General features: G+C 54.5%; 1 protein-coding gene across 1 annotated transcript in view; it reads left to right on the top strand.

Annotated features, from left to right (window-relative positions):
- Window positions 1-4914: 4914 nt before the first annotated feature.
- CLMN (calmin) overlaps window positions 4915-10964 on the top strand; it is a 175101-nt gene continuing 169051 nt past the window's right edge. The window contains 1 exon segment of the mRNA XM_073610631.1: window positions 4915-5143. Coding sequence (XP_073466732.1) covers window positions 5059-5143 — 85 coding nt within the window. The 5' untranslated portion in view covers window positions 4915-5058.

Raw genomic sequence — 10964 nt, 5'->3', positions numbered from 1 at the left:
CGCCGTCCCTCTCTTCACAGGTTCCTGGCTCTTGATTGGATAGATTGATAGCAGTGCAGCCATTGGCTCCTACTGCTGTCAATCAAATCCAATGACGCGGGCGCCGGGGGGGCGGGGCCGAGTCCTGCATTGAGCCTCTATGGACACCGAAGGCTGGACTCGGGAGCGTGCCCGCAAAGTAACCCCCTGGGAGAGCGCTTCTCCTAGGGGGTTATCTGATAAGAGGAGGAGCCACGAGAGCCACCGAGGGACCCCAGAAGAGGAGGATCGGGGCCACTCTGTGCAAAACGAGCTGCACAGTGGAGGTAAGTATGATATGTTTATAGGTATGAATGTGAGTTAGGGACCTTAGATTGTAAGCTCCTTGAGGGTATAGGGACTGATGTGAATGTATAATATATATATGTAAAGCGCTGCGTAAATTGACGGCGCTATATAAGTACCTGAAATAAATAATAATAAATAAAAATAAATATGTTTGTTATTTAAAAAAAAAAAGAATGAACCTTTACAATCACTTTAATTGTAGATACAGTGTAACAGTCAGAGCCACAAGAATTTGTTTCTTTGTTTTTCTTTCAGTCTTTTGCTGTGATGTATATTTGATGCATATTTGATACATTGTAAAAATTAGGAGGAGACACAATTCAGCATTGTCAGCACTCCTATAGAAGAGACTTCGGCTCAATTCAAAGTGGACCTACAGCCAGAATGTTTGATTTTCAGGGGCAGGTTGGGGGTTTCCATGCAGATTGGTAGGTTATAGAGGTGCAGGGTGGAGGGGTGGGGAAAAATGTACAGTGGCAGCTGGTGCTCAATTTCCTTGGGTGGGGGGGGGGGGGCGGCCTGCGGCCCCCACCCAGTCACACAACCACCCCTGGCACATGATCAATCGATCGATCGATCGCCTCTTCCCCCCATCTCCCGCTCGATTAATCACAGCTTTACTCGCCCGTCGCCCGCCAGCCCCGCACTTACCCTATCCATGTCATGGCTTCGACGCCCCCCCCCCACATCTCCTTCTGAGTCCTGGCGGTCGCTTCTACTCCCAGTCAATCAGGACTTAGGACTCGGCAGCCAATCGGGTCTTAGGACTCACGGCCAATCGGGTCTCAGGACCTGCTTCCTGGTTGGCCGGGAGGAGAGACAGGAAGACGTTAGCATTCGATAATGCCACACAACTGGGTGCAGGGCTCTCTAGGGAAAGGGGTGGGCACCTTACATGAAGGCAGGATGAAGGGAGAGAAAAGGGTTATATGGGCGAAGTGGGGAGGATGAAGTTGAGTGGGCAGCTTATGTAGAGATAAGAAAAAGATGTGTGGCAGATACGAGGCAGAATATAGTTGGGTGGACAGGCTATACAAGGGAAGTGGGCAGGGTGAAAATGGGTGACAATGTTGAGCAGAGACAGAACAAAGATCAGTGAAAAGGGCATGTGGGTGGGAAGTCTATATAGTACTGGGTAGGCAGGCGCTATGAGGTGGAAGTGGAGGCAGGATGGAGGTAGGTAGGCAGTCTATATAGGGCAGTTGGTTAGGCAGGCAGTACAGGGTGGGCACAGAATGGATTTAGGGTGCTAGTATAGAGCTGGGTAGGCAGGCAGTACAGGGTCAGGTTAGGATGGACTTGGGTAAGGAGTCAGTACGGAGTTGGGTTGACAGGATTGAGTTGGGTAGGCAGGTGGTACAGGGTTGGGGGCAGCATGGAGGCAGTCATTTTGGGTGGATGAGGTATAGAATGAGGGCAAAATAGAGTTGAGTAGGCACGCAGGATATGGTAGGGGCATTATTTAGATGGTGGGAAGTCTATATAGGGCAGTTGGGTAGGCAGGCAGTACAGGTTGGGGGTAGGATGGATTTAGGCTGGCAATAGAGAGCTGGGTAGGCAGGCAGTAGGTATGGTCAGGGTAAGATGGAAATTGGTTGGAGGCAGCATGAAGTGGGGGCAGGATAGAGTTAAGTAGGCAGGAATTCCTAGTGAATGGGGTAGGTAGGCAATAGGGGTGAGGGCAGGATGGAGTTGGGTAGGCAGGCAGTATGGAGTTGTGGCAGGATGGAGCTGGGTGGGCAGTATATTTAGGGCAGTTGGGTAGGCAGGCAGTAGAGGGTGGGGCAAGGATGGAGTTGGGTAGAGGAGTACTATGGGGTGGAGGTGGAGGAAGGGTGAAAGTAGGTAGGCAGTCTATATATGGCAGTTGGGCAGGCAGGCAGTAAGGGATAGGGGCAGAATGGATACAGTAGTATAGAGGCAGTATAGAGCTGAGTAGGCAGCCAGGACAGGGTTGGGGGCAAGATGGAGTTAGGTGGGCAGGACAGAGCTGAGTAGGCAGGAAGTATGGGGTGAGGGTATGTTGGAGCTGGGTGAGCAGCATATATAGGGTAGTTGGGTAGGCAGGCAGTACAGGGTTAAGGTCAGCATGGAATTAAGTAGGCAGGCATTTGGGGTGGATGCAGTTGGGTGGGTAGGCAGCCTTGGTGAGGGCAGGTTGGAGCTATCTGTATAGGGTAGTTGGATGGGCAGGCAGTATGGATTGGTTATAGTAGACAAACAGTAGGGGGAGTGGGCAGTCTATATAGGGTAGTTGGGTGGGCAGGCAGTATGGAGAGGTGGCAGTCTATATAGGGTAGTTGGGTGGGCAGGCAGTATGGAGAGGTGGCAGGGTGGCAGTCTATATAGGGTAGTTGGGTGGGAAGGCAGTACAGGGAGAGGGTAGTCTATATAGGGCAGTTGGGTGGGCAGGCAGTATGGATTGGTTAAAGGATGCAATTGGGTAGGCAAGCAGTGGTGGTGGGGGGGGGGGGCAGTCTATGTAAGGTAGTAAGGTGGACAGGCAGTAGGGGAGGGGGCAGTCAATGTAGGATAGTTAGGTGGGCAGGCAGTAGGGAAGGAGGCAGTCTATGTAGGGTAGTTAGGTGGGGAGGGGGCAGTCTATGTAGGGGAGTTAGGTGGGCAGGCAGTAGGGGAGGGGACAGTCAATGTAGGGTAGTTGGGTGGGCAGGCAGTAGGGGAGGGGGTAGTCTATGTAGGGTAGTTAGGTGGGGAGGGGGCAGTCTATGTAGGGTAGTTAGGTGAGCAGGCGGTAGGGGAGGGGGCAGTCTATGTAGGGTAGTTAGGTGAGCAGGCAGTAGGGGAGGGGCAGTCTATGTAGGGTAGTTGGGTGGGCAGGCGGTAGGGGAGGGGGCAGTCTATGTAGGGTAGTTGGGTGGGCAGGCGGTAGGGGAGGGCAGTCTATGTAGGGTAGTTAGGTGGGCAGGCGGTAGGGGAGGGGCAGTCTATGTAGGGTAGTTGGGTGGGCAGGCAGTAGGGGAGGGGCAGTCTATGTAGGGTAGTTGGGTGGGCAGGCGGTAGGGGAGGGGGCAGTCTATGTAGGGTAGTTAGGTGGGCAGGCAGTAGGGGAGGGGCAGTCTATGTAGGGTAGTTGGGTGGGCAGGCAGTAGGGAAGGGGCAGTCTATGTAGGGTAGTTAGGTGGGCAGGCGGTAGGGGAGGGGGCAGTCTATGTAGGGTAGTTAGGTGGGCAGGCAGTAGGGGAGGGGCAGTCTATGTAGGGTAGTTAGGTGGGCAGGCGGTAGGGGAGGGCAGTCTATGTAGGGTAGTTAGGTGGGCAGGCGGTAGGGGAGGGGGCAGTCTATGTAGGGTAGTTAGGTGGGCAGGCGGTAGGGGAGGGCAGTCTATGTAGGGTAGTTAGGTGGGCAGGCGGTAGGGGAGGGGGCAGTCTATGTAGGGTAGTTAGGTGGGCAGGCGGTAGGGGAGGGGGCAGTCTATGTAGGGTAGTTAGGTGGGCAGGCGGTAGGGGAGAGGGCAGTCTATGTAGGGTAGTTAGGTGGGCAGGCGGTAGGGGAGGGGGCAGTCTATGTAGGGTAGTTAGGTGGGCAGGCGGTAGGGGAGGGGGCAGTCTATGTAGGGTAGTTAGGTGGGCAGGCGGTAGGGGAGGGGGCAGTCTATGTAGGGTAGTTAGGTGGGCAGGCGGTAGGGGAGGGGCAGTCTATGTAGGGTAGTTAGGTGGGCAGGCGGTAGGGGAGGGGGCAGTCTATGTAAGGTAGTTTGGTGGGCAGGCGGTAGGGGAGAAGGCAGTCTATGTAGGGTAGTTAGGTGGGCAGGCGGTAGGGGAGGGGGCAGTCTATGTAGGGTAGTTAGGTGGGCAGGCGGTAGGGGAGGGGGCAGTCTATGTAGGGTAGTTAAGTGGGCAGGCGGTAGGGGAGGGGGCAGTCTATGTAGGGTAGTTAGGTGGGCAGGCGGTAGGGGAGGGGCAGTCTATGTAGGGTAGTTAAGTGGGCAGGCGGTAGGGGAGGGGGCAGTCTATGTAGGGTAGTTAGGTGGGCAGGCGGTAGGGGAGGGGCAGTCTATGTAGGGTAGTTAGGTGGGCAGGCGGTAGGGGAGGGGCAGTCTATGTAAGGTAGTTTGGTGGGCAGGCGGTAGGGGAGAAGGCAGTCTATGTAGGGTAGTTAGGTGGGCAGGCGGTAGGGGAGGGGGCAGTCTATGTAGGGTAGTTAGGTGGGCAGGCGGTAGGGGAGGGGGCAGTCTATGTAGGGTAGTTAAGTGGGCAGGCGGTAGGGGAGGGGGCAGTCTATGTAGGGTAGTTAGGTGGGCAGGCGGTAGGGGAGGGGGCAGTCTATGTAGGGTAGTTGGGTGGGCAGGCGGTAGGGGAGGGGCAGTCTATGTAGGGTAGTTAAGTGGGCAGGCGGTAGGGGAGGGGGCAGTCTATGTAGGGTAGTTAGGTGGGCAGGCGGTAGGGGAGGGGGCAGTCTATGTAGGGTAGTTAGGTGGGCAGGCGGTAGGGGAGGGGCAGTCTATGTAGGGTAGTTAGGTGGGCAGGCAGTAGGGGAGGGGGCAGTCTATGTAGGGTAGATAGGTGGGCAGGCGGTAGGGGAGGGGGCAGTCTATGTAGGGTAGTTAGGTGGGCAGGCGGTAGGGGAGGGGGCAGGAGCCGGGCACAGCTGGCAGAGGGGCGGGCTCTCCTCTCTCTCCCCGGACTCGGGGGAGGGGCGCTCCGGTTCTCCGTCTCCTCTCCGCACTTCCTCGGTGAACTTGTCCGGAGTGGTCGGGGCTCTCCGCCTCCGATGGCCGGACACGAGTGGGATGATTGGTTCCAGAGAGAGGAGCTGATCGGGCAGATCAGCGACATCAGAGTGCAGAACCTGCAAGGTACGAGCAACCCCCCCCCCCCCATCTCCCATCCCCCTCCACCTAATACTACCCCCCCTCCATCTATTACCCCCTCCCCATCTCCCATCCCCCTCCACCTAATACTACCCCCCTCCATCTATTACCCCCCCCCCCATCTCCCATCCCCCTCCACCTAATACTACCCCCCCTCCATCTATTACCCCCCATCCCCCTCCACCTAATACTACCCCCCCTCCATCTAATACCCCCCCCCCCCATCTCCCATCCCCCTCCACCTAATACTACCCCCCTCCATCTATTACCCCCCCCCCCATCTCCCATCCCCCTCCACCTAATACTACCCCCCCCTCCATCTATTACCCCCCCATCTCCCATCCCCCTCCACCTAATACTACCCCCCCCCTTCCACCCTCCACCTATTACATCCCCCCCCATCTACTACCCCCCCATCCACCTTATATAACCCCCCATATACTACTAACCCCCCCTCCACCTAATACATCCCCCCATCTACTACCCCCCCCCCTTCCCAATCTATTACATGGGGGGGGGGGCACGGACACGCCCCCTGCCCTGTTACTGGGAGCCCAATCATTTTGGGATCCTAAAATCCTCAGGGTCTCATCTTCCTGCGGAGCCCCATCATTAAGGGGGTTCTGCCATCCTAGGGTAGTAGACATTCTGGGGATCCTATCACCCCCCGGGGGGGTGGGGGTCTCCTTCTGGTCCTCAGCCTAGAACCCCCCTGTAGCTGTCTTGCTCATCTGAATCTACAAAGCCGACATTGCAGTCATTTTGGTTCTTGTAGTTCTCCAACCCCTAACACTGTCCTGTGGTGGAACTACAAGTCCCAGCATCCACCTACATGGCTGTAGTACAAACTCTCACGATGAGCTCACATCATGTTTGCTGAACCACAAGTCCCAGCATGCCCTGGAAACGTATTGCCTTGCAGCACCACATCTGCTGGAAGCCTGATAAGGTCCTAAGGGTCTCTGGATCTTACAATCCCTGTATGTCTGAAGGGGAACTACAAGTCCCAGCATACACCTACACTGTTATGTGTAACCTCCAACGAGCCCACATGAACTACAAGTCCCAGCATACACCTACACTGTTATGTGTAACCTCCAACGAGCCCACATGAACTACAAGTCCCAGCATACACCTACACTGTTATGTGTAACCTCCAACGAGCCCACATGAACTACAAGTCCCAGCATACACCTACACTGTTATGTGTAACCTCCAACGAGCCCACATGAACTACATGTCCCAGCATTCCCCTACATGGCTGTAGTACAAACTCTCACGATGAGCTCACATCATGTTTGCTGAACCACAAGTCCCAGCATGCCCTGGAAACGTATTGCCTTGCAGCACCACATCTGCTGGAAGCCTGATAAGGTCCTAAGGGTCTCTGGATCTTACAATCCCTGTATGTCTGAAGGGGAACTACAAGTCCCAGCATACTGCTATACTGTTATGTGTAACCTCCAACGAGCCCACATGAACTACAAGTCCCAGCATACACCTACACTGTTATGTGTAACCTCCAACGAGCCCACATGAACTACAAGCTACAGCATGCCCTGGAAACGTATTGCTTTGCAGCTCCACATCTGTTGGAAGGCTAAAGAGGTCCTAAAAGTCTTTGAATCCTGCAATCCCTGTATGGCTGATGGGGAACTACAAGCCCCAGCATAGGCCTGCACTGTTATGTTCATCCTCCAAGGAGCCCACACAGGAACTACAAGCTGCAGCATGCCTTGCTCCTCTCCTACTCCTAACTTCTTTTCTGCTCTGCAGCTTGCAAAACATGTGATGTTGGACTACCAGTCCCAGCATGCCTGCCAGCTCTGAGCACCCCGGGGGGGTAAGAGGTGCTCAGCCACCTGAAGCTTTGCAGCATGCTGTGCGCTCTCTGTGAGCAAGAGGTGGCTGCCTTTGCTTTACCAGGCATGCTGGCACTTGTAGTTCCACAGGGGCTACAGAGCCACAGATTGGGTTCCTGCAGAAGGAGCAATGGCTCTGAACTTAGAGCTCACCTGTCCGTCACTGTCCTTGTCTGCAGGCTGTCATCAGCTCAGGGGGCATGCTTGTACTTGTAGTCCCACATCAGCTCAGGGGGGCATGCTTGTACTTGTAGTCCCACACCAGCTCAGGGGGCATGCTTGTACTTGTAGTCCCACATCAGCTCAGGGGGGCATGCTTGTACTTGTAGTCCCACACCAGCTCAGGGGGCATGCTTGTACTTGTAGTCCCACATCAGCTCAGGAGGGCATGCTTGTACTTGTAGTCCCACACCAGCTCAGGGGGGCATGCTTGTACTTGTAGTCCCACACCAGCTCAGGGGGGCATGCTTGTACTTGTAGTCCCACACCAGCTCAGGGGGGCATGCTTGTACTTGTAGTCCCACACCAGCTCAGGGGGCATGCTTGTACTTGTAGTCCCACACCAGCTCAGGGGGGCATGCTTGTACTTGTAGTCCCACACCAGCTCAGGGGGCATGCTTGTACTTGTAGTCCCACACCAGCTCAGGGGGGAATGCTTGTACTTGTAGTCCCACATCAGCTCAGGGGGACATGCTTGTACTTGTAGTATCAAACCAGCTCAGGTGGCATACTTCTACTTCTAGTCCCACATCAGCTCAGGAGGGCATGCTTGTACTTGTAGTCCCACACCAGCTCAGGGGGGCATGCTTGTACTTGTAGTCCCACATCAGCTCAGGAGGGCATGCTTGTACTTGTAGTCCCACACCAGCTCAGGGGGGCATGCTTGCACTTGTAGTCCCACATCAGCTCAGGGGGGCATGCTTGCTCATGTAGTGCCACACCAGCTCAGGGGGCATGCTTGTACTTGTAGTCCCACACCAGCTCAGGTGGCATACTTCTACTTGTAGTCCCACATCAGCTCAGGAGGGCATGCTTGTACTTGTAGTCCCACAACAGTAATACCTGCAAAGTTGCAAACAGCACCCGCACTTGTCAGTTATCACCGGAAGTGTACACCTCCTGTATAATGATTGTTGTGTTATAATAGTCCTCATGTATATATAATGTATATATGTAAAGCTCAAGTTTTTTTTTATTTCTGGATAATGTATGGAAGAAGTTTTGCACTACCAAGGTCAGCTGTGGCCCTTGATGTCACTATGGGGCCACACATAACGTTCACTGCTAGAGGGCACATACTGTGCTACAGGTGTGGCTGGGGATTGGACAAATGCTGCAGGATACCGTCAGAGACTGGAAACATGTAACACGAGACTGCTAGAGATCAGCACTCTGACTAATAACTACCTGTATCCAAGGAAAGCACCAAAGAGCCACCTGTGGCCCTCGGGCCATCAGGGGTGTATATAAGGTTAAATTCCACATCAGAGTGTTGGGGGTTTTGTCCTGTCCTGGGATTCCCCTTCACTTCCTGTCCTGGAGACACAACAGGTAGTCAGGGAAATTCCTCCCCACGGGGACACAGAGAGAAGATAAGACAAGGCTTCCAACCCTTCCACACGATGTTCTATAAATATGGCTTTAGATATACTTTTAGGCAGGGGTAGCCAACCTTGTTGCTTCAGCTGAGCTGAAACTACAAATCCCATCATCCCTCTTCTCCTGGGGGTCATGCTTGTGGCTGTCAAAGTCTTGCAATACCTCTTGGGACTTGTAGTTCTACAACAGCTGGAGTGCTGGAGTCGCAGCTTACAGCAGAGGTTAATGAATAGGGTGACTGTATGGGGCCTCAACTGTGGCCCCTGACAGCTCCACAGGGGGCCCACACATGATGTTCAGTAGATGACAGAAGACTGTCAGAGACTTTGAACACAAGCTGGTCATACAGATCGAATGTCATCTGTTTCCTGCTGAATTGGCCTAAATGTGTGTGTGTGGGGGGGAGGGGGGGTGACCCCCAAGATTGAAGGATCTGGGAGGACAATTGTTAGGTGAGCAGTAACTGTGGACAATCAGCTGCAGCCCTTGTTCTGGTATTCTGACAGCTATCAGAGTGCAATAGGCAACGGCGGGAGATTCCTCCATCCACACCATCAAAAATCTGTTAGATTTCTTCCATTCAGCCCGTGGCCATCTATACTACCAGAGACAGACACACTACAGGAGATAGTTGGAGGCTGGGGACATGCAATATGAGACTGCCAGAGATCAGTCATGAGGCACTTGGAGGCTAAAGACAAGCTACAGAAGATAGTTGGAGGCTGGGGACATGCAATATGAGACTGCCAGAGATCAGTCATGAGGCACTTGGAGGCTAAAGACAAGCTACAGGAGATAGTCGGAGGTTGGGGACATGCAATATTAGACTGCCAGAGATCAGTTGTGGGGTGCTTGGAGACTGAATACAAGCTATGGGAGATAGTCGGAGGTTGGGGACATGCAATATTAGACTGCCAGAGATCAGTTGTGGGGTGCTTGGAGACTGAAGGCACGCTATAGGAGATAGTTGGAGGCTGGGGACATGCAATATGAGACTGCCAGAGATCAGTCATGAGGCGCTTGGAGGCTAAAGGCACGCTACAGGAGATAGTTGGAGGTTGGGGACATGCAAAATGAGACTGCCAGAGATCAGTCATTATAGGCTCTTTAGAAATGGTTGCCTTCACTGTTGACAACTGAGGTATACGAGGGGCCACACAGCAAGTGCCAGAGGGCAGCATGTGGCCCTTGGGTGGTAGGTTGGACCCCAGGGTCATACAGATGATTCCTCCTGCACATCATTTGCACCATCACAGAACTAAGCTGCTTTTGGTGTGCTGTAGTGGAAGTATGGTGGTCACCAACTTGACAAGCACCCTCAAAACTGAATGAGAGCAATTCTGCTGAAGTGTAATAAAGAGGACCGTTCACCCCAAACTGATCGGTGAGCTTCCCGGTAGAAGCTGTGGATTTAAACCTCAGGGACCTCTTTCATGAAATCTTTGCCATTGTGTTCTCAGGTTTTGGGCCATTATGAGGGGATCCCTCTCTTCTTCCCTGTCCATGATGGATACGAAAACCTAAAACAAGTCAGTTGCAGGCCTTTGTCAAGACCAGAGCTGAGCCGAGGGGTAGGCAGAAGAGGCGGCCCGCCTTGGGTGCTTCAGCGGGAGGGAGCTGCTAAAAGGGCAGGACCTGCGACACTTGGCTGCTGCAGTAGTTCCCCTCTCACGTAGGGGCCACACTTTGGCCTTTTTTGGCCTCGGGTGCTGGAGGACCTTGTCCAGGCACCTCTGGAGGACCTTGTCCCAGGCACCGCTGAAGGACCTCGTCCTAAGCACCACTGGAGGACCTTGTCCAAAGAACCGCTAGAGGACCGTGTCCCAGGCACCGCTAGAGGACCTTGTCCCAGGCACCGCTGAAGGAACTTGTCCCAGGCACCACTAGAGGACCTTGTCCCAGGCACCGCTGGAGGAACTTGTCCCAGGCACCGCTGGAGGACATTGTCCCAGACACCGCTGGAGGACCTTGTCCCAGGCACCGCTGGAGGACCTTGTCCCAGACACCGCTGGGAGGACCTTGTCCCAGGCACCGCTGGAGGACCTTGTCCCAGACACCGCTGGAGGACCTTGTCCCAGGCATCACTGGAGGAACTTGTCCCAGGCACCACTGGAGGACCTTGTCCCAGGCACCACTAGGGGACCTTGTCCCAGGCACCGCTGGAGGACCTTGTCACAGACACCGCTGGAGGACCTTGTCCCAGGCACCACTGGAGGAACTTGTCCCAGGCACCACTGGAGGACCTTGTCCCAGGTACCGCTAGAGGACCTTGTCCCAGGCACCGCTGGAGGACCTTGTCCCAGGCACCGCTGGAGGACCTTGTCCCAGGCACCGCTGGAGGACCT

This window comes from Aquarana catesbeiana, linkage group LG13, assembly GCF_042186555.1.
Source record: "Aquarana catesbeiana isolate 2022-GZ linkage group LG13, ASM4218655v1, whole genome shotgun sequence".
Taxonomy (NCBI): domain Eukaryota; kingdom Metazoa; phylum Chordata; class Amphibia; order Anura; family Ranidae; genus Aquarana; species Aquarana catesbeiana.
The sequence above is the reverse complement of the archived record's forward strand: the minus strand, read 5'-3'. Positions and strand labels throughout refer to the sequence as shown.